This window comes from Cannabis sativa, chromosome 8 (genome assembly GCF_029168945.1).
Source record: "Cannabis sativa cultivar Pink pepper isolate KNU-18-1 chromosome 8, ASM2916894v1, whole genome shotgun sequence".
Classification (NCBI taxonomy): domain Eukaryota; kingdom Viridiplantae; phylum Streptophyta; class Magnoliopsida; order Rosales; family Cannabaceae; genus Cannabis; species Cannabis sativa.
This window is the reverse complement of record NC_083608.1, coordinates 35,836,114-35,860,154: the sequence shown is the minus strand read 5'-3', so window position 1 is coordinate 35,860,154 and position 24,041 is coordinate 35,836,114. Positions and strand designations below refer to the sequence as shown.

The 24,041-nt window shown below is 30.2% G+C and overlaps 2 protein-coding genes across 4 annotated transcripts; one reads left to right on the top strand and one right to left on the bottom strand.

The window, feature by feature from the left end:
• Positions 1-1,352: 1,352 nt before the first annotated feature.
• On the bottom strand, positions 1,353-12,398 carry LOC115700594 (wall-associated receptor kinase-like 6). 3 transcript variants are annotated; one of them, XM_061101922.1, is made up of 6 exons: positions 12,069-12,398; positions 11,271-11,346; positions 8,975-10,792; positions 6,829-8,471; positions 6,617-6,736; positions 1,353-2,686 (listed from the first exon to the last, which is right to left on the bottom strand). In XM_061101922.1, exons 4-6 carry the CDS (start codon positions 7,751-7,753, stop codon positions 1,524-1,526), a joined length of 2,208 nt encoding a protein of 735 aa, XP_060957905.1. In that variant the 5' UTR covers positions 7,754-8,471; positions 8,975-10,792; positions 11,271-11,346; positions 12,069-12,398; the 3' UTR covers positions 1,353-1,523. The 3 variants fall into 3 exon arrangements, with proteins under 3 accessions (XP_060957905.1, XP_060957904.1, XP_030484049.2); XM_061101921.1 differs by having other exon boundaries at positions 6,829-10,792; XM_030628189.2 differs by lacking the exon at positions 11,271-11,346 and having other exon boundaries at positions 6,829-10,792.
• Positions 12,399-14,294: 1,896 nt separating this feature from the next.
• Positions 14,295-20,313, top strand: LOC115700595 (protein DETOXIFICATION 41). Its single transcript, XM_030628191.2, has 8 exons — positions 14,295-14,786; positions 17,436-17,980; positions 18,084-18,170; positions 18,259-18,315; positions 18,410-18,648; positions 18,746-18,864; positions 19,681-19,767; positions 20,143-20,313. Exons 1-8 carry the CDS (start codon positions 14,430-14,432, stop codon positions 20,212-20,214), a joined length of 1,563 nt encoding a protein of 520 aa, XP_030484051.2. The 5' UTR covers positions 14,295-14,429; the 3' UTR covers positions 20,215-20,313.
• Positions 20,314-24,041: the final 3,728 nt, after the last annotated feature.

Here is a 24,041-nt window from a genome sequence, read left to right as displayed (position 1 = left end):
AAATTTGATCTAGAATTATTCTCCTCCTTCTCAAGATCAAGGTCAAATTTTGAGCTTTGATTTTCTTCTAATTTTGAGTGTGTTCTTGATTCTTGATAATTCGTCTTTCAAGATTTCTTGCCCAATTTAATCCTCCATGATAATTTCTTCTTGGTTTCTATTGATCTTCTTAGACAAATCAGGTTCTGATACCACTGTACGAATTTTACTTGTTTAACCCTACACCAACAAAAACCTAATTATCAGTATGTAAGGTCAGTTTTGACCTTTCTCTTTGTCTAAATGAACTTTAGATTAACCGGCAACAACAAGAACAATACGACCACAAAACTTGTGTCGTTTAATCCTTAGACTCAAAGACCTTTCAAGAAGAGTCTCGAAGCCCTAAAACACAAAAATACAACACACACAAACCCTAAGCTCAGATCTTCAAAACCCTACCAAAGCAAGTTCTTGAGAAGAACTTGCTCGATCCTATGTTAGAAACCCTAGGATCTTTAACCACACACACACATACACAAAGATGAAGAAAATAAAAATAAAGTGAGAAAAGGAGAGAAAATACCAGAAAATTATTTTAGAGTTCACCCCAAAAATTAGGGCTACATCTCTGTCAAGCTCATCTCAGAGATTTGGCTTGAGATCCACTATCAACAATGGTGATGACCGCTTGTGGAGCTTCCTGTCACAAGATTCAATCATGTAAGACTCAATCTCTTCTCTTTTACAGTTTTCTTTTCCTCTATACTTCTAGATGCAACTCTATATTTCTTCTTTGTGCATGTACTCTTCTCTTCAAATCCTCACCACGAGAGCTTTACTCTTTACTTGGACCTTCTCTCTCAGGATCTTGGAGCTGAAGTTTGGAACCAGGGTTATTCCTCTCTTTTTCTTTATAGTTGTACTTTTCTTTTGATTTTGTAACTTATTGATAGAGTAGTACATGTAGTTGATGGAGTTGGAAATTAGTTACCATTCAGTTGTAACTAACTTTTGGTTATGGTCTTGTAGAGGCAAAGTCACTTAAGTTAAATCTTGTTTTTTGTTGTTTTAATGTTGTACGCTAATGTGGATATCAAACTGAGCATTGGTTATAAGTGAAATTTACTTAATAGTTATTAATCCAATTTAATACAATCTCATCATTCTTTGCATCTATAATATAATCTAATTAAATAAATGTAATAAATATAATATAGTTTAGGAGTTATTTTATTTTTACATTTCAAAATAGTTTTTTTTTTTTTTCAAATTTATGGAAATCCATAAAGCAACCAACGAAACAACTTAAATTACAACACCCACATAGCAACCATCAGAGCAACCAAAACCATAAAAATAAAATTAAAATATGGTACATAAAATTATTCTCCTATAAATTAATCAAAATAAACTATTATTATAATAAATATAGCTTCATACAGTTACAACACCTCACATCCGTCATCATCTTAAATATGTGCAATTCACCAAAACAAAAATAAAACATTATATATTTATTGTAATACATAGAACGATCAAATTCAAGTAGTGAATGAGGATATTGTCTCTTCATCTAAGGATCGTGTTACACATAAAGAAGGGATACATGAACTTGATCCAATTAATGTAGTGGAGGCATGAGATTTTAGTACGTTCTCTAACTCAATGGCTATTTCTTTCATCGCAGGTCGATTCTTTCCAGCCAAACTCAAACATCTATAAGCAAGATTAGCAACCATCTTCAACGATTCAAAATTACATCCTTCCTTAATTATTGCAGGGTCAACAATTTCAAGAAGATTGTTTGCCTCCATACACTCAATGAAGTAAGTCACTACACTCATACTACCTTTTCTTGAACTTGTCCGAGATACCGGCTTTTGACCAGATAATAGTTCAACAATAACGACACCAAAACTATAAACATCACTCTTCTCAGTAAATTGGTTTGAACGAAAATATTCAGGATCCATATAACCAAATGTTCCAGATACTAAAGTTGTTAAATGTGTCTGATTTTCTGATAATGACCTCGAAGTTCCAAAATCTGCCACTTTTGCTCGATACTTTTCATCTAAAAGTATGTTTGTGGATTTAATATCTCGATGATAAATAGGAACAGAAGCAGCAGAGTGCAAATAGAAAAGAGCTCCTGAAACTTCTGTAGCAATTCGTAAGCGCATTTCCCATGTAAGTTGAAACTCTTCATTTGGGTCATGGAGATAATGATAAAGTGTTCCATTGGGTATGAATTCGTAAACTAGAAGAGGAACCTCTGTCTCTAAGCAACAACCTAATAATTTGACCACATTCCTGTGATTGATTTGTGAAAGAACGAAAACTTCATTAATAAATTCTGTGACTTGACCCTTGTTTCCTAATTTAGATTTCTTTACAGCAACAATTTTTCCATCTTCTAACATTCCTTTGTAGACAGTTCCTTGGCCTCCTTGGCCTAAAACTCTGTTTGCATTGTAATGATCTGTAGCTTTTTCTAACTCCTTTGAGTTGAACAGTTTGGTTTTATGATCAACATTAATGGCTTCTAGTTTAACAGAGGTGATAGTTTGTTGTTGTAATAACAATCCACCATTTAATTTAAAGAATTTTTTCCTACGTTTGGTGTCTTCTCTTCTCTTTATTAACTTGTATAAGACTAATCCACTAAATGCTGAAAGTAATGCTCCAATTCCACTGCTAACTCCTGCATGGAATAATTGACTCAATTTCAAGGAAAAAAATAATTTCATGAAGAAATGGTACTTTTTCTGTCATTTGTCATAGTTTTACAACTTGGGTCTCGGGGACATGTATGTCTTGGTCTTTTTCTTAATTGTTTTGTTAAGTGCATAATAAAAGCTTAGTCTTACAACATTTTATAATATAAATATGATGAGATGTTTCTACTATGCATGGGGCTATAGCCCCACGAATAAAAATATTGCATTTTAAAAAATTAAATGTAAATTTTTTAATTTAATAATTATAGGCCAAAATAGTAGTAAAGTCCCCACAAAAATTAGATATATCTAGTAAGAGTGATTATAATGTAGCTATAAATATTTTTTTATGATAAATAAGCCCTCACAAAATAAAAATCCTGGGTCCGTCGTTTCGATATTTTTAGCCTATTTTTTTTTTTTTCATATTCGAACATGTTATAGTTATTTAAGATATTTTATAAAATTTGAAATAATTTATAATATAAAAAATAATATCCAAATAGTCTATTTCACACGCATATAAAATAAAATAGTCTGCAACACAATGTTTGAACTTTGTTCTGAGCGTGTTAATCTTTTTTATCATAAAAAAAAAATTGACTAAAAAATTATTTTAGATACCAAAACAGATAAGAAAATATGAATATAAAAAAATTTGATTAAAAATTATTTTAAATACCAAAATAAATAAAAATGTATCTGTATATCCTTTTTGAGTGGTTAGGATTTTCCAATATGATGTGACGTTCGTTAATTTTGTTTATATTTTTGATGAAGCTTCTCAATAATAAAGTGTTACTTTTTAATTAAATGAATCTTAATCTTGTTGTAAAGCAATCTCCATCGATCTAGTAGTGTGGGCCTTTATTTAGAATAGTGTTGTACATTTCAATTCAAATTTAAAATCTATGTTAAATTTAACATAAAAGAATATAAGTTGGACCCACTATATAATTATATCCAATGCAGAAAATGTAAAATAAGTAAAAAAAAATTATTAATTATTATTAATGATCATTCAATATTTTATTAAAAAATATACAAAATCATTATATATTAACTTTATTATTATTTTTGAATAAATCTTTATTATTATTATTATTATTATTATTTTGCAAGAATTTTTTTATTATTTAAATAATGATCTTTTTATTATTTAAATAATAATAATATGATAAGAAAGTATGTAATAAAGTTTTGTAAAAGCCAAAGATTCATAATAGCACAATAATAAATAAAAAATGATATTTAATGTTATATTTTGTGTCAAAATATTTAACACAATTTTTAACATGTTAAAAATTTGAGACACTTTTTAATACACTATTGAATTGATATTACTAAAATAGAATAATACTAATACACGATCTTTTTCAACACTTCATTAGAGATGTTTTAAAGAACATTGCTATTAGATACCTTCATGTGCCTAATACTATACCGGTGTGGTACATTATAAGTCATTGACGATTTCTCATAGTATTTATTTAAGGGATTTTTATAAAATTATTGGATTTTAGGAAATAATTTACCATATATAAGGAAATTTTTACAAAAATACTGTATTTTTATAAAACAATTGTAAAACACTAAACGAAACAATTAAAAACAACAATGAAACAACTAAAAACAACAGTGGAACAACAGATGAAACTCAACCGTTAACACAGTACACAATATAAAAAATATATTTTTGAAAAAAATACAGTATATTTAAAAAAACTTCACCCCACATTAAAAAAGAAAAAAAATTAAAACTTTCAGTATATAGGATAAAAATCCCTTTATCTAATCAAAAAGTGTGCAACTCAATAATAAATTACAATAATATATGTCATCTCCATCATAGTTAACACCTTAAAAGTTAAAATACCCCCTACCATTTCAGAATCTTTATTCAAAGAAAATAATATTTATATATTTATATTATTAAAAGAGCCGAAACAAATACTTTTGCCACTTTTCTTTTACTTTTGTATTTTCTAATATGATGATTAAAGGAATTACTTTTCCACTTGCATTGCATGGATTATGGAAAGACAGTGTTCCAACCACCGATTAAAATAAATAAAAGAATTAATTAATTAAGTTATCGACTTCGGTCCCGATAATATAATATATATCCTTCCTAATTAATCACTGCACAAACTTTTCCTTTAACTAATTAGTACTAATTAATCACGCTCCTTAATTATCTCTACCCTTCCCCTTCAAATTAATTATCTGATCTCTACCCTCCTTATTTATATATATATGTATCTTGATATCTATCATCGCCACGTAAAAAGAAATTCGTTCGGTCATTTGCTCACCAAAAGTTCTTTTAGACATTGATTATAGTTTATTCGTACACCCACTAAAGCAGGGACGAATTAAATTAGTTATAATGAATTATAAGGAGAGATTATCATATACCTTATGTTCTGTTTATCTTTAAGCTAGGGCCTGATGGTAATGGACCAGAAATGTTTGATTCCATAGTAATGCTACTAAGGAATGGAATGGAATACTAATAGTCCTAATGCTATTCTCATACCTTTGGCCTTCCAACCATCCTAAATAACTTTTTGAAAATTCTACCACCTTTGCTCATGAATTAGTTTGGTCCAAATTTTTAATTTCTTTTTCAAATCAAACCAGTGTTATTGTTTTTCAAAAATTCAAAATCAAATCAAACTAATTAATTAAATATTCAAATCAAACCAAATCAATCCACTTAAGAATAAATTGATTTAGTTTAAAACTATAGTTTGTTCTATAATTTTTTTAAGTAATTGTTTATTTTTCGGTAATTTTTTTTTTATTTTTAATAAATTAATAATACATAAATAAAAAATAAATAAATATTCTCAAAATAATATTAAAAGTTATGTTAGAATGCGGAAGCATATGATTGAGAAAATAGGAATATGTGAGTATATGATAATGTGCATGAACTTTCATCTCAAAATCAATTGACAGTGAGAGGAGTAACACATGCATTTTATATATGATATTTAATTTGCACATATTATCAATATGAAACTCTCTAACAACCTAATAACAATATTCTATTTGAAATTGTTCCCAAATTTTAATATAATATCCACAAAATATATATATTTAGTATATAAAAATAAATTATACAAATTGAATTGGTTTAAACTACGGTTGAGAATTTTAAAACCGTGATTGAACTAAAAAATTATAAACCGTTTGGATTGACCAAACAATTGATATTAGAGTCATTTGATTCAGTCTCAAATAATTTAGTTCGAATTGGTAGTTTCACAAATTATATAAATAACCCTAACACCTTATTTAACGAGTAGGTGGTTTTACAAAAATTATCAAAATAATTATAGTTATTTTACAATGTAACATTTTAAATTAACCTATTTTTATCAGTTACTATAATTAATAAGCTATCTTAATTATTTGAATATAAAAGGTTGGCCAATATTAAGAAATGCAATAGGTCAAATATGTGAATATGCTCCTGAAACTCAGCTCTCAGGGTAGGTTTTGACTCAAGGGTCAGTGGGTGCCTTACTTTGACTCAAGGTCGAGTGATCCACAAAATTATTGGAGTAAGCTATAATATATACTATACAACGGCTGCCAATACTTTGGTGTCATAATTTTTAAATTATATCGGTAACTAACTGTAAAGTGCTAATATTACTCTCAATTCTAGGACTAGTATTCTCTTAATTAAAAACGTAATATATATGTGTGCTCCCATCTCTAAGGAGGCCATGCACCTTGAGATGGGGACACACTATCAACTCAGAAGAATCTTTGGAAAAAATTTCTTTCATTGAAAGAGGATCAAGCAGTCACAAAAATTTATAATAGTATATGTTCAATCATATATATTCATGGCACATTGTTATATATTAATTATAAGCACATGGCACAAGAGAACATACCTATGAGGATTGGACGGATTTTGTGTACTGTTTTGTATTTACAACTATGACTACCAATAGTGTTCTCACAAACTTGATCATCTAGACATGGTCTTGGATTCTCAACGCATTCATCAATATCTGGTTACATAAAATTTAAATTCAATAAGAATATAATAAATAGTAATATATATATTGAACGTTTTGCTTTTGGAGGATTATTTAGTTATTACCTTGACAGCCCATAAAAAGATAAGGATTTCCACGATATCCCTCCTTGCACATACAACGAAGCCGATCTTTGGTTATAGATGACTTAGCTCCTTCCGAATAGCAATGGGAGTACTTTGGTTTTAAAGGTGAACTCATATTCTTGAATTCGTTAAGGTATTCTAAGATGTCCCAGTCTAGAGTCACTGGAACGTAATCCATGTTTCTAACAACACTCAAACTCACATTAGATAACCAATCATTGTCTACCACGAACGCATAGCTACAATTCTTATTGTTCGAATTGAATCGATTGATCTCTATTTCGTAGCTTTCTAGGTAAGAGGGAATAATGGTCTGGCAGCAGTTCCTTCCATAACAGCCGCCACCATAGGAGTTATTATTGCTATTATCACTATCTGTACTTAAGGAAATATTATTCATATTAGCAGCGCACTCAGCTGTACACCCAACTGCCTGAAAAATCTTGTTATCGGGTATAGAATCTATGTAGGCAAAGACATCGCAGCCCACGGATGTGAGTCTGTTCTTGCTGTCGGAGTAGGAAAATGGGCTCAGCGTCAGATTTGCTGGGGGAAGCAGATTGCTCTCAATTGGGCTTTTCTTATCTGAGCAATTGAAGAAATTGATGGGGTTTTCTGTCAGCAGCGTGGACTCTTCAATTGAAATCTTCAGAACCTTTAAGTCTGTTACCTGTTTGAGGAAAGGTGTCTGAGAACCATAGACGTTTTTGCAGACGATTTCGAACCATTTGTTAATAGAACAATCTGGGCCGATTCCGAATGGAAATGGGATGCTAACGTTGCCGCAGTTCATGGGGCAGTTGGGATTTGGGGTGATCGTTGCTAGTGTATTTGAGATATTGATGGTCAAACACGTTATAAGGGTAGCTTGAAATAGCTTCATCACAACTTCCGATATTATCATCTTGTGGTTTTCTTGAACAGCAAAGTATATGACTTAGGCAATTTATATATGACTTGCTTCATAGAGTACCTCTGTTTTATTACTTCAGACTGATTAACTGATTGCTCGTGTGGGACACAAGGCATATTAGTAACTAATAAATGCGATAAATATCATTGTTTTATAGAAAAGCATTCCGTTAATCATATTTAATTCATATATTAGCAGGGGAGTCACTATTCAGGCGGCTATATACAGAAATAATTGCTTGCTAAGTAGTGGCCCCCTATTTTTTACGAATATGTCATCAGATGTCAAGAGGCTAGGGAAGTGGTTACTTTATTATGAAAATATTTTATAGAAATAAATAAATAAATATATTGGCTGTCCCAAAGCTCAGTACTATTTCCAGAAGGCAGTGATGGATTGGAAACTATAGTCGCCCATGGGCTATTTTTTGTTTTATAATTTGAGCACACCCTGTACAGATAATTAATTGAAGGCTTTTCTATTTTAACTCAAAGTGTCATGTTTCCTATCGTGTGTGTAAATTAAGAAGAAAATAATCTTATTTTGGGATCTGCTACATATTAGTGAGCATGTATAATTGAACTCGGAGACGACCATGGCTGCTGCAGTGTCCAGAGCAGCCTTATAGGAATGTCAATCGGGCCGGGCGGGCCCGACCCGGCCCGATCCAGCGCAATTTCTTCCTTTGGCCTAGCAGGTTAAGCCCGACCTGAGATAATCGGACCAGGTTAGACCCGGCCCTTTTTTTTTTTTTTTATTATTATTATTTTACAAATCAGTTTATTTATTTTTAAAAAATAGTACTATATATTGAAATGTGAAATTCAATTATAATAGCTATAAATTTTCAACCACAAATTCTTTGTTTCCCTTGATTTTAATGTTAATAGTATACATACATATATTTTGAAAACTAATGAATTATTGAATAAGACATTAAAACTGGGATCCCATTAAGTTCACACATTATATATACATAGATATTGTGTTATATATAGGAGAGATCACTTTCCATTATCAAACAATTTAGAAAAAACAAACAAAAAAGTAAAAGAATATTAGCAAAGATGCAATTAAGATAGTTGATAGATGATAGTACTGTACAGGCTGTTGACTTGGACAAGGTTGAGTCAAAAGTACTGATGCCAGAGCTTGGATTTTCATCAGATGATTCAATTATAACGTTATAAAAACCAGAAATTTAATTAATACCTTAAATCTTTATCTTCTCTTCTTGCCAGCAGAAACCAACACCCCCTTGCAGAAAAGCCTTTGGATTTTGAGAGCTTCAACTATCCCAGATGCCCATCAAGATATATAACCAAAATCATCAACGAATAAGATTTTCGATGGAACAGAGATCGGAGAGATAGAAAACGGGAGAAAAACTGGATAGAAAACGGAAGAGTCGATTTAGGTCTGTAGAATTTGGGAATGGTTCTTTTTTAAGGGATTTAGGTCTTAAAAAAAAATCTAAAATCGGCCCGACCCGAAATAATATATATCGGGCTGGGTCCGGCCGGGCTTGAAGCTCGATAATAACCTAATATAATCGGGCCAAAATCGACATGTCGAGTCGGGGCCCGGCCCGGCCTGCGAAAATGGCCCAAATTGCCATTCCTACAACCTTATATATATTGTGAGTTACTGTTTGGGGTGTATTGTTGAATATTGAGAGAGAGTAAGAAGAAACTTGTTATTGAATATTGAATGAAATAACTTTAACTAACTACAACTGAAAACAGTAAAAGAATACAACGACACATAACAAATTTCTTAACTAACATGAGTTAGCTAACTGTCTACTTAACACCTCCGCGCAAATTGAGCTGGGACAAAGAGACCAAACTCAGTTTGTCTCTTAAGTATGCAAAACGAGAAGTAGACAGAGCTTTAGTGAGGGTATCTGCAATTTGATCTTGAGCAGGAGTATGCTTGACATAAAGCTAGTGATTTCACACACAAAGTATAAATCAAACTCAATGTGCTTGGTTCTGGAGTGAAGCACATGATTGGCAGATATTAGTACTGTACAGTGGTTTGATTATCACACCAAATTGTGGGAATAAGTAATTGAGAAAGACCAACTTCTGTAAGTAAGGATTGAAGCCAAACCATTTCAGCAGTAGTATTGGCAAGGCTCCTATATTCAGCTTCAGTGCTGGATCTAGACACTGTCTTTTGCTTTGTAGATCTCCAAAAGATGAGATTGGACCCTAAATAAATACAAAAACATGATGTAGACCTTCGATCATCAGGGTCGGATGCTCAATCCGCGTCACAAAAGCCTATGAGAACCAGTTTTGAGCAAGGTTTTAGATGTAATTCATTGTCTAAAGTACCCTTAAGACACCTCAAAATGTTCTTTACCACTTTCAGATGAGGTTCGAGTGGATTATGCATGAATTGAGAAACCTTGTTAATGGCATATGCTATTTATGGTCTTGTGATTACTACATATTGTAAAGCTCCCACGATACTTCTTTATTGGTGAGGATCAGCAGTAGGGTTTCCATTATATCCTAACAATTTTTCTCAACTAGTTATTGGATTGGGAAGAGAATTAGCACAATCAATTTTTGAACAACAAAAAGATCCATGATGTACTTCTTTTGACACAAATGTTGACCATCAACAAAATGATGTACTTGAATTCCAAGGAAGTAGTTGTAACGTCTTAATTAAAGGAACGCCAAGTGTTGTGATTACATTTTACTAATCCCATTAATTGGGGTCCAATAAGCCAAGTGAATAAAAATAATTTAACTTAAATAACAAAACAACTTGTAATAATAATAACAATCTTTAATTCAAAACAAAATAATTTAATTACATGTCTGTGATCCTGTAAAATTCTTTTCAAAATATTACAAGTTGTTTACATACAAGCCGACCTAAGCGGTAAAACTAAGATTTCTATACAATCTCCCTATTGGACCCAACTCTCGTGATCTAGCTTGGACGGAATATGTACGATTCACCATCAAAACTCTCGAATTCATGGCTAGCCTGACACTACTTTACCCTTGGCTGCACAATAGAGCACCCGTGAGTTAAGGCCCAATAAGAAAGCATAATCTCAAACTAAATATAACATATAGCATACATATCACACTTAATACGCCACTTCGTAGATAACCGTGCCACCGTACTAATATAACATGTCACTGCGCTTATGATGAAGCCACCGCATCCTAAGTCTATATTGCATAAACACTATATGTTACACTCACACGTCTATTTATTGCATAAGGCCTTATTATATCTCAGTTTTGATTATCGAGTCTAACCTAGTTATGTCTTGTCTGCACAACTCACAACATATATATTAAAGTACTTATGCTTTGCCCGCATAACCCTCTACATATACCCAATTAATTCATGTATTGCATGCATAGATATAGAAACTTTTCGGTAGTAATCCTAACTCAAATTTCTAACTAATGACTCACATAACATACAAATGTGCCTTTGCACTATACTCTATGTGCAAGGTTCACTTTCTTACCTAAATTCCAAAGTGTGAGGAGAATTCCAAATTTACGAGTGCTCTCGAGTAAATGCTGGTAATCCTTGTCAAAATCCTAGGATTAAAACACAATAAGATTAAATCCAAAATCACATTAATAAATATTCATATTTAGGATTCTAACTCTAGACCAAGTAATAGAGCTCGTCATAGGCTTTCCAACGATATAAAGAACGTCCAAAATGGAGTTTGGAGTCAAAAATTATAGTCAAAACAAGTTTACAAAAATCCAAGACCAAAAGGGAACTAGCACTGCGAGGGCGCTGCGGCGGGCCCTTACAAAGGAGATCCCCTATATTTTTGGGGCTCATGGGAGCTGCAATACCTGGGTTTAAAAACCCAAAACACCCAAATTTTTACCATTTCGAAAATACACCAATTCAACTAAACTTTCATACCTATTACCAAATTGGTTTACAAGTCCAATGAAAATCATAATAGGTAAAATTTCCTTCAAAATATACATGCGTAAAACAAATATATCACTAAGCTCAAAATTACCAAAAACTCATGCTATTAAACTCAAAGAAAATCAAGTAAATTCATGTTTAAACTCACCAAAATGACATGAATAAAGCAACTAGATATTGGCCTAAATATTCTGATGTAGCAAAGCTCAAACAATACAAAAGTCCCAAGCTTAGCATCTAAGACCATTTCATAGAAAACCAAATCAAGCTCACCATAATTATACCATTAAACAACCTATGCAAATTCAAATTAAACTTAAAAACTTTTCAGAGATTAAATCAAAAGAGAAAAAAAAATTAAAACTACCTCAAACGATCCTTCCAAAACTTAAACACAATTCCACAATTCAAAATCCTCTTTAATTTCCACAAATTCCTCAAAAATCACAAGAAATTTCAAAGATGGAATAGAGAGAGAGGGTTGGTGAGGGAGGGTTTCAAAACCAGAAAAAAATGGTGTTTTGATTTTAATTTTTCTGAAAGAATAAGTATACCTCATTTACTAATTTTTGGTCAAATTACCATTTTGTCCTCATAGCTAAAAATTAACACAATTAGGAAACAAGGGCATTTCTGTCCTTTCACATCACACATATCCTTATATAATCATCCATATTTCACGTTATTACCATAAAACACATAACTCATAAATTTTAGACCCTGAACCCGGTTCAAGCCAAAATATTTGATTGTGACAATACCGCACTAACTTGTCGAAATTCACCTGTAACACAATAAAACAAACATATTACATAATAATGTAGTCCATTATAACAATATATTAAAATTACCATTTTACCCCTTTCAGGTTAAAATTACGAAAAATACTCCTAACACACAAATAAGATTTTAAATTTAAATATTCTTAAATAATATCATATAATTAATATAATCCTACATTATTATATACTTAAATTAATCCATTTCTAAATTTTAAGATATTACAAGTGTTGACCGAGGTTTTCGGCAACCAATAAAATATTAAGAGTTTAAAGAGCTGTAAGAAATTAAGAGAAGGATTTTTACGTGGTTGGGGCGTTAATGAGCCTTAGTCCACGAGTCTGTATATTTATGAGTGTATTTAATACAGAGAATGTTCTTGTTGAGTATTTACTCTTCTTGCACTTATGCAACCCAAAAATCTCGACCCCCATTAATGAGCTTTGAGGGGGTATTTATAGTGTTTTTGTGGGGTGATCCCCAGAATTATAGTACATGTATTTCTATAACTATCAGCAAAGTTGCGTATTCCTAATGAATATATACCATGGGTAATGCATGGTCAAATCCCTAGGTGCTGTAGGGATTTTATGCGGGTCGTCCTTATTGTCTTTTGACTGATGTGAGTCTTCACAGAGTAGCCGTCATTAGACTTGAGTGGTCATAGTCTCGTAGGTGCAGATCGGGGGTTGTGTCGTCAGACTTTATTGCGTGTGGCGGTTCCAACACGCCTCCTCCCATGCGGCATTAAATGCGAGATGACTGCTCAGAGGAAGCCTGACATCTCCCGGAGATTGGACTCGGGCTCAAGATTCAATATTTAATCCTACGGCTGCATTCCTTACTGATGTCGATGGTGCTGAAACTTGGGCGAAACCAGCTAAAAACACCTTGAAGATTAATGTAGATGTTGCCATTTTTTTTCAGGAACTGCAACTTATAGCTTTGCAGGGGTGATTAAGGATGAAACTAGCGCATTGGTGGAAGCTTTTACCGGCTGTCGGTCAGGGGTGTTGCAACCCGAAATGGTGGAAGCTTTGGATGTTAAGGAGGCACTGAGTTGGGTTAAATAGAAAGATTGGAGGAAGGTTGTCATTGAAACGGATAGCCTTACTATGGTGCAAGCGTTACGTAGCTCTATTCCTATGGTTTCATACTTTGGGAGTATTATTTCTGATTGTAAGATGTTGTTAAATAACTTGCTAGATGTTTATATCAATTTTATTAGACGTTCTGCAAATAGTGTTTCTCATTTCTTAGCTCGAGCATCCTATTTTAGTTGTTGATCGTGTTATCAGGAGTAGTGATGTTACTCCAGATTTTAATCATGTAATCACTATGGATTGCAATTAATAAAGATGATGAATTTTTTTCAAAAAAAAAAATAATTTTGAAAGAAAATTATTATTAATATTTATAGATAAAAATTTAAAAAAGTTAAACAATTAAAAATACAATAAATAAATACATTAGAGCGATGAGCTATAGTACCGTATTATTTCTCTACTCTAAACATAGTTTAATAAATTAATTAAATTTAAATATTTAAAATTATATTTTTTTAAAAAAATAATTAATTAATTAATTTAACAATGTTAGTTTATGATTTGCAGTGACTTATAGCACGAAACGATGAATAGCGCGGGCAGTGTAGAGTGCGAACAAAAATTTAAGTGAGCTAACTTTTTAGGTAAATAAAACAGGAATTCCTCATAGCATAAAAATAACATGAACATATAACTACCAGCATCGTTTGACTATTAGCTTGGTATAAAAAGTGATAGCAGCCACGCACGAAGACATTAATTAAACAGGGCCCCCACTTTCCCATCTAAATGCTATATATTTATTTAAGAGACTCAGTATTAATGATCAATTGGCTCAATCATAACATCTGTCTTATATGTGAGTTCCAATTATTCAACCTAAGACGTAAGTAAAATAATTTATGAGAAGAGTGTTGCTGATCATGGCTGCAGAAGATGTGGACCAGTCAAGGCTTTCACTACTTAGAAGTAGTGATCCCAACTACAATGATGATGATACTAAGATTTCGGATCTGTCCTCGGAACAAGTGGAGGAGGTTCTCGGAAAGAAGCCTCTTCCATTGAGATGGTGGTTTCGGCTTGTTGCTTGGGAGACAAGACTGCTGTGGCTACTCTCCGGAGCTACCATTGCTGTCTCCGAGTTCAATTACATGCTCACCTTTGTTACCCTCATTTTCTGTGGCCACCTCAACGCTTTGGAGCTCGCTGGGGCCTCCATTTCCAGCGTTGGAATTCAAGGTCTTGCTTATGGAATAATGGTATGCATCAAAATACTCACGCTAACCTAATAGTACTTTTAATTTCCAAAACTTTAAACTATTGATTGCCAAAACAGGAAACTATATATCGAATCTTCCATATATAGTAATAGTACTCTACATTAAATGCTTTGTTAAGTCAGTTTGCAATAGGTAAATGAAACAACAAATATGTTTTTTTTCTTGTCAAATTAAAATTATGATTAATAGTTTTGCTCATTGTTTTATTTTTCTTAATTTTGATAAAAATACAATAAACATTGTTACAAATGTTCTCTCCTTGTATTTTTTTTTTTACTAAACTATCTTAACTATCATTTTACTTGTACTTAAATTTTAACTTTAGAATCTTCCAAACTATTAAACTATTAGCAAATTTAAGAGTCATCCTGTTAATTGCCATCATGAACTCCTTATGTGTACATTCGTATACACGTGACACATTTATATTGGTACACCTAGTATTATTAATTAAAAATTATTTTGAAATTTATTTTAAAATTAAATAAAATTATAAAAATCAAAAATCAAATATTTAAATATATATATGCCCTAATTTTTTTTTATAATTTTTAAATAATAATATTAGACGTACTAATATAAACGTGTTATGTGTATAAGAGTGTATATATAATCAATTAAAGTTAGCAGTTAACAGTGAAAAATAAATGACACTTTAAATTTACTAATGATTCTACAGTTTGGAAGGCTATACCACTAAAATTTGAATTTGTAAGATTAAGTGCAACTAAAATAATAATTAAAAAGATTTATCAAAAGAAAAAACTCTGATATAATTGAAGAAAAAGACAAAACTGTAAAAAAAAAATGGAGAATTACCCCTTATACTATTTTTTTAGCCTTTTTTTTTTCTTTTCAAATTTACGGTTTGGGTTTCTAAAGTAGTTGCAGCGCTAGTTGCAATAAGAGTTTTTATACGATTTAATTTTGTTGCAATTTAGGTTGCAGCGCTAGTTGCAACAGGGGTTTTTATGTAGAATTTCGTAAAAATAAAAAAAAAAAAAATAACTATTTTAAAGTGTAAAAATAAAAAAGCCAAAAAAAAAATTATAGTTAAAGAAAAGCTCTATTTATTCCAAGTGAAAAATACATAATGAAAATAGAATATTTGCTTTGAAGGTACTCAAGTCACAGTTAGGGGTGTTCATAAAGTATCCGATCCAATCCAATCCAATCCGCAAAATGCGGATATCCGCACTCGTGCGGATTGGATTGGATTGAAAAATCTAAAATCCGCACTTGTGCGGATTGGATGTTGTTTGACCTCAAAAAGTAACCGATCCAATCCAATCCGCACTTAATTATATATATTTTTAAAAAATTATAATATGTAATATATATTAATTAAAAAAAGACACAAACTTCTAATTTTTTAATCATTTTTAGTAATATATTGAGTTGGTGCATTTTATTTATTTTGTAATAAAAAACACAAAAAAAAAATAATTCTTATTTACATAGACACATACACATAAAGTTTAAATATATATATACTAGCTTATTTATTTTAGTAATTAGATACATATATATTTTAGTGTAAATCTAAAGATAAGTATATATATTGATATATATGTATATTGGTTTAATTTGTATATAAATAGAGATGGAAATAGATTATTATTGGAGATTAAGAAACAATTGTCTTTTTTTAATTTTTTTCTATGAAATATTAAATAATTTATTATTAAAAAAATAACCGATCAAAAATAACAGATCCGATCCGCACTATTGCGGATTGGATTGGATTGGATTTAAACTCTTATACGGATCGGATTGGATCCAAAATATGAAATCCGCACTTAGTGCGGATTGGATGTTGTTTGACCAAAAAAGTATGAATTGGATCGGATGAACACCCTTAGTCACAATAAACATGAGGCACACAAACAAACTTGAAAATAGAACAAACAACTCCACTATAAGGTATAATATTTATATTGGTATAATTTAATATGTTTTACTTATTTTATTTTATTAAAAAAGTACAAAAAATTATTAACTAATTACTAATTATAAGACGTCATATCCTAATAGTATCATAACAATATTTAAAATATAAATAGTATTGCTATTATAGGAATCTTAAGTATCCAACACCATATCTAAATAATACTATTTTTATGTTATTTATTAAATAAACTAAATTGTGAAACCAACGAATAATATTATGTCAGTTTTATTTAGTACAGTCCTTAACATTTCTCAAACATAAAAACTACATTCATATAATAATAATAATAATAAAAGTAGAACAATTATAAGAAGGCAACATTTCAAAAATATATAATGCGATCTACTATTTTTGTGCATATTTTGCGTCTTTACTCGTTCTAAGTACTTTTCTTTTTATTACTTTCTATGATAGAATTCTTTATGGAGACATTAGAGGAGACCCCACCACTGTAGTTATCACTTTTACAATAGCATTGTTATTGGGACCTATTTATATAAGTAATGTCTTATTATTAGTTTGCCATATTTTTAAAAGTTATATAAGAGTTAATTACACCAAGAAGTATGATATCCAAAAGAATGCAACTCTAATAATACTTTTTAACAATTCTCTATTTACAATTTTAGAATGCTAATATTTTTTTTATATTATATAAAATAATAATAATAAAAAAGCTAGGAATGGCGAGTGCAGTCCAAACAGTGTGCGGACAAGCGTACGGTTCCAAACAATACAGGGCAATGGGGATCATATGCCAAAGAGCAATTGTCTTACACTTGGGTGCTGCAGTACTTCTCACCTTCCTTTACTGGTTCTCTGGCCCAATACTAATAGCAATAGGTCAGTCCCGGAGCATAGCCGAGCAGGGTCAAGTCTTCGCTCGCGGCCTAATCCCTCAAATCTACGCATTCGCTCTCACCTGCCCCATGCAGAGGTTTCTTCAAGCTCAGACCATTGTTAATCCTCTTGCCTACATGTCAGTTGGGGTCTTCGTCTTCCATGTTTTTCTCAGTTGGATAGTCGTTGATGTTTTTGGGCTTGGGCTTTTAGGGGCAGCCCTTTCACTCAGCTTCTCTTGGTGGCTTCTTGTTATTTCTAATGGCCTTTATATTCTTCTTAGCCCAACTTGTAATCAAACTTGGACTGGATTTTCTTGGAAAGCATTCACTGGGATATGGCCTTATTTCAAGCTCACTCTTTCCTCTGCTGTAATGTTGTGGTAAGTCTAAGACTCAAAGCAAAAAAAAAAATGATATCTTAATTTCGAGTACCATATATTTATTGGTATTTCTACAACATTCCCACAAATGCTTAACATGTAGTTTGGAGATATGGTACAACCAAGGACTGGTGCTCATATCTGGACTGCTTTCCAATCCTACACTTTCCTTAGACTCCATTACTATTTGGTATGCTGTTATATGCCCACATCTTCTTGATTTCTTTTCCCTACCTTTTAACATAACAATTATTGGTGTCTGTGTTAAATAAATTCAGCATGAACTACTTGAACTGGGACATTTGTTTTATGTTGGGCCTAGGCACATCAGCCAGGTAATTAGTAATTGTTTAACATAATTACTTTGATTGCTGTTTTATATATAAACACAATTTTATACTAGCAAAAATATTAATGTCGATTTTGCAGTGTCCGGGTGAGTAACGAGCTAGGAGCAGCTAATCCAAAAGTAGCTAAATTTTCAGTATTAGTAGTAAATGGAAACACCATCATCATCAGCCTAATCTTCAGTGCAATAGTTTTAATTTTTCGGGTAGCATTGAGCGAGTTGTTTACAAGCGACACTAGTATTATAGAAGCAGTGTCCAATTTGACCCCATTGTTAGCCATTTCTATATTCTTGAATGGGATTCAACCTATACTATCAGGTGAAAATAATTAATCCTAATTAATTTCAATAACGATGTGCTTAAAATTCATTATTTATACATACAAGTATTGTAATGTATTGTGCTGTGTTTTCAGGGGTGGCCATTGGAAGTGGATGGCAAGCTGTGGTGGCTTATGTTAATCTGACAGCTTATTATGTTATTGGTCTTCCTATTGGATGTGTTCTTGGCTTCAAAACTAGTCTTGGAGTCGCCGTAAGTTGGGCCCATATTCAACGCTAAGTATTAGCATTACTATTACTATATTTATGAATATATTGAAGTGATAAGAACAAAATTAGTAAAGTATTTTAAAACAAAGATAAAAATAATAGACTTCAAAATAAAATAGGAGAATATAAAAAAGGTATAGATACTAATTTCCTCTACTTAAAGGTATTCTCCTCATTAATCATACTCCATACAAATTATTTTAATATTTAATTACATCAATATTGATATTATATTTTAACATTGCACTATTAATATTTTTTAACATTTCTCTTTATTCTTTTATCAATACAGTAATTGATATTTTATACATTTTTCTTTTTATATATGAAAGTTATCATTATTAAATTAATATTATTTTAAAACTTGTATTTTATCAAAATTATTGATTTAACTGTCTATTTTGTTAAATAATAATTTTAATTTTATTATTTTTTAAAAATAGTATAAAATAAATTCTAAACTCAATTTTTGACAAATTATTTTTTCAATATAAACCTAAAGCCTGTATTTAACATATATAAAATATGTAACTAGCCTGATAATAATACTTTAAAGATAGGTTATTATTAAGTTTTAATTTTAAAAAAAAAGAAAAAAAAACTTAAATTTAAGATTTATTTTATACTATTTTAAAAATATAAAGTTGTTATTATTATTTAACAAAATAATAAATTTAATCAACAATTTTATAAATACAAGATCTAAAATTATATTTCTCCTATTTTATTTTATTTTGAACAATTATGGAAGTTATTATTGATCGTTAGAGATTGACTTGGCTTTTTGGCTTTTTTTTAGGGTATTTGGTGGGGAATGATTGCTGGAGTTTTCTTACAGACAGTCAGTTTGATTATTCTCACTGCCAAGACCAATTGGGACTCGGAGGTAAAATGAAATATTTTTTTCCTTTCCATTTTATTATTATTATTATTATTATTATTATTATTATTATTATTATTATTATTATTATTATTATTATTATTATTATGTGTGTGTGGAGAATAGAGTAACATGAAAGATTTTAAGAATATATTATTATTCTGAGGTGGATTACATATATGAGGATATCATATATTACAAGGGGAATAAGACACTTTTTTTATAATGTTTAATTTTAATTATAAATATTTTTTAAGATGTCATCAGTTTTAGTTATTTTGGAAGTGCATTTCAATTATTATTCCTTCCAACAAGTAATTTTATTTTATTTTATTTTATTTTTTAATAACGACTAATTTTAATAATGCATATATATTATAGGTTATAAAAGCTGCTGATCGAGTAAGAAGATCTACAAACGAAACGAACCTAAATTTTGTGGTTGGCGTATAAAGAACAAATTAATTATTTATGACTTTGTTTTTGTGAGGAGAATTGTAGAACTATTAAATTATGTCTATGATAAATAATTTTTTTCTGTTAAAAAATAAACTTAAGTGGCCAAATTAATTGTAATTTAGTTTTGATATTTATGCTATACTAGTATAGTTATGAATCAATGCTTCACACTTAGGCATATAACTCAAATTTTGGCAATTACACCATCTATCCAATGTAATTGGTAATTGACATTATATTGTAATCCCATTATATTTATAACAACCTAAATGAAACAAGTTAATGGAGACTTTAGTGGAATTTGAAGTCTCATTGAATTCTTATTCTTGATTTTTTTGTTACTCCTTCACAATTTTGTGTGACATGTCATTTTTTACAGTAATTAGTGAGAGTACTCGTGCACTCGTGCTACGCACGTGAGGTATTTTTAATTTTTTTTTTAAAAAAATAATTATTTTGAAACGACACATATTACTTGTTAAAATAATAAAATTAAACAAATATAATTAAATAAAACTAAGATTATCAAATCAGGTAAAATACTCCAAATTGTACGTAAAATTAAAACGAATCTTCAAAAAAAAAAATTAAGATTAAAATAAAAAATTATGATAACTTAATTTAATTTTTATATGTTAAAATTTAAACTATATGTATAAAGTACTGCAAGAAAAATACATGAATATTTTATCTAATTATTAATTAAAAAAAATCAAAATTACAAAATATATTAATTATTTAAATAAACATCACTCATTTATCACTTATAAATGGTTTTTTTATAAAAAAAAAAAAGAAGATGAAGAGAAAAACACATACACTACTACAATATGGCCTTTTAGTGACACTCTTTAGTGACTCGCACAAAAGTGCGTGTCACTAAAGAGCTAAGAGTGATTTTTAGTGACCCGCATAATGAGACTCTAAGTTTTTAGTGTTAGTCTCATGTAATGTGTGTCACTAAAACTATAAAGGGTCACTAATGTTTTTTTTTTAAAAAAAAAATATTGTTAACCTATAGAGTCATGCTAGGAGGGACTGCAAAAGTGTGTCCCGACATGCCTGGCGTGTCACTATATCATAATAATATATTTAATTATTATTAAATAAATTTAATATTAAGATATAGTGACGCGCTAGGCGTGTTGGGGCTTGTGTACCCAGTCACGCCTTGCACGTCACTATATGTTAATAAAAAATGCAGAGTATTAATTAGTTATTGAATTTATTAATTTTATTTATTTATTTTTTTTTTAAAAAAAAAAACTTATTTATTTAACTAAATAAGTAAATGAGATATAAAATGCATAGTATGAAACCCTAAAGCCCCAAACCTAACCCTCCTCTCTCACTCAATCGATATACTCTCTCTCTCTGCGCTCTACCCACCTCAACGGCAGACTTCACCAAAAAAAAATTTGCCGTCCAAGCCCAAGGAAACGAAGAACAGAACCGAAATCCTCTCCACCCAAAACCTCTAAATACGCCTCTCTCTTTTCTGTTTGGTGCGATAAATCTCAGATCCACCTCTGTCTTTTTTTTTTTTTGTGTTCTTCGTCCCTATGTGGTTCGTGTCAAAGAAGGTTCGTGTCGATGGAGCTTCGAGTTTCATGGTGGTTCGCTGTCGGCAGACGTTCAGAGCATCGGTTTTCAGTTGTTCATGGACGGCGGAGTTGCAGAGCTTCGAGGTTCGCGACTGTTAGAAGTCAACCGATCGAATTCGGGGTTCATGGTGGTTCATTGTCGATGGAGGATTGGGGTTCGTCGTGGGGGTTGACAGAAAGTGATTGTAAAATTTTTTATTTGTTTTGAAATTGGTCTATAATTTTTTAGGTTCAGTTCTTCAATGGAGGATTGGGGGTTCGTTAGTTTCGTTCACATAAAACTGATTGTGAATTTTTTTTATTTGTTTTGAAATTGGTCCGTAATTGTTTTAGGCATTTTTCAAGTTGTAGTGATAGTATTGTATGATTTTTTTAGCTATGTAATATTGATTTAACTGAAATTAATTTTGTTTGAATAATTTGTATACATATATAAGGCAATGCTTAATATTATATACTTATTTTGATTAATTATTTTTTGTAATATTTTGTATAATATTTGTATATTTATTTTTTTACATAAATATATTATTTAATATTATAGCCAAAGAAAAATTAAATATAGCCATACTAATTATAAAAAATTGTGAAAATAAATAAAAAAAAAATAACAGCATAGATACAGTGACGTGCGATAAGAGTAGCTGTTAATTTAAAAGTCTGACAACCCTATAGTGACGCGCGGTGAGTGATTCTAAATGGGTTTAGTGACACATTTGTAGTGTCACTAAATACTATCTTTCCAGTCACCTACATTAGGAACACGCGAAACTCATTTTTGTAGTAGTGATATAATTAATGAACTTTGAATATACATTGAATTCTACCAATATTTCAAAAAAAAAAGACAATAATTTAACTATTATATGTAAACGTTTAAACTATATTACAAAATGCTGTAAGAAAAATACATAAATTAGTTCATTAAATTATTAATTTTTAGAAAATAAAAAGAATCAAAATTATAAAATAATAATTTAAAAATATCAATACTATTCATCACTTATTAAATATATATATATAAAAAAAAATAAAATAAAATAAATAAGAAAAAAAGCTATATAGTGTAACCTACTTTATAAAAATTATGATATAAATTTTCCTATACTATTTTATATTAGATAGTGAAGATTTAAATAATTTAATCTTAAATTTGTATTATCATAGTTGAAATAATGTACATTTATATATATATATATTTATAGGATATGTCTATGGTAAAAACTATTGTTTTGTCCTTATGGTAGGAACGTTTTTACAACCATTAATAATAGATCTAACGGTAACAAATAGATAAGTGCATATAATAGTTAATATTTGGAGAACACTAAATTATTTTTTATTTAGTCTTTAATAATATTTTAAATATAAATAATAATTTAATATACTAATGAAATAATATATTTATTCACTCCCCTCTTTTTGTAAAATTTTGAATACAAACACAATAATTTTTTTATCTCCTCCACAATAATAAATAAATGGTGCCTATTGAAAATGAAGATGAAGCTTGCATTGCTATGGTCCTAGCTATGTTGTACTCTTCTCAAATCTTATTAGCTAATCTCATCAAAGTCTTTACCTACATTAAGCCAGGAATTACTAAAAGAATCACAAATGGAAAAGAAAATGAGTTTCTATATTAAATGATATTTCATAACAAAATTATCCTAATCGGAATGAAATAACCACATAACAATATAATTAACTTTTTTTCAAAAATATCTTCTCTATAGTTTTAACCCAGCAGTCTCTCTACCTTCTTTTTCTGATCTCTCACCAACCAAATTTCCCAAAAATCAAAATCAGCCTCTGCCATCACCTCAGCTTACTCATTAAAATTGTTGATGGGTTATTTAACATTGCCTCCTCTGTTCAAATAAAATAAAAGGCATTGCCTCCTCTGTAAATAGTTTCATAAGGCAAAAAGATTTTGGAATATATGCTGTTAAATAAAACTAATTAGCTAACAAATCAAGTCTTTATTTAAAATTTATCATTACACACCAAATGCTGCCTCTTAATTTAAATTTCTGCCAATTATGTTAAAAACTAAAATTATTACACATGAACATAAATTAAAAATCAAAATTATAAAAAAAGTGAGATCAAACAAAACCTTGATGATCACAACTCTAATTTCAAAAGTAGAGTTGTTATTGATACTCATGTAACTACAGAAAGTTTTGCCCAAATAAATAGCTCTAAAGGCTTGAT

Excerpts from the sequence above, each read along its gene's own strand:
- LOC115700594 (XM_061101921.1), bottom strand. The coding sequence starts at position 7,753 with ATGATAATATCGGAAGTTGTGATGAAGCTATTTCAAGCTACCCTTATA. Across the intron at positions 6,737-6,828 it reads TCTTTTTATGGGCTGTCAAG|ATATTGATGAATGCGTTGAG; the intron begins GTAATAACTAAA and ends TTATGTAACCAG. Across the intron at positions 2,687-6,616 it reads AATCCGTCCAATCCTCATAG|GAGTTAGCAGTGGAATTGGA; the intron begins GTATGTTCTCTT and ends TATTCCATGCAG.
- LOC115700595 (XM_030628191.2), top strand. The coding sequence starts at position 14,430 with ATGAGAAGAGTGTTGCTGATCATGGCTGCAGAAGATGTGGACCAGTCA. Across the intron at positions 17,981-18,083 it reads TCCTCTGCTGTAATGTTGTG|TTTGGAGATATGGTACAACC; the intron begins GTAAGTCTAAGA and ends CTTAACATGTAG. Across the intron at positions 18,649-18,745 it reads GATTCAACCTATACTATCAG|GGGTGGCCATTGGAAGTGGA; the intron begins GTGAAAATAATT and ends CTGTGTTTTCAG.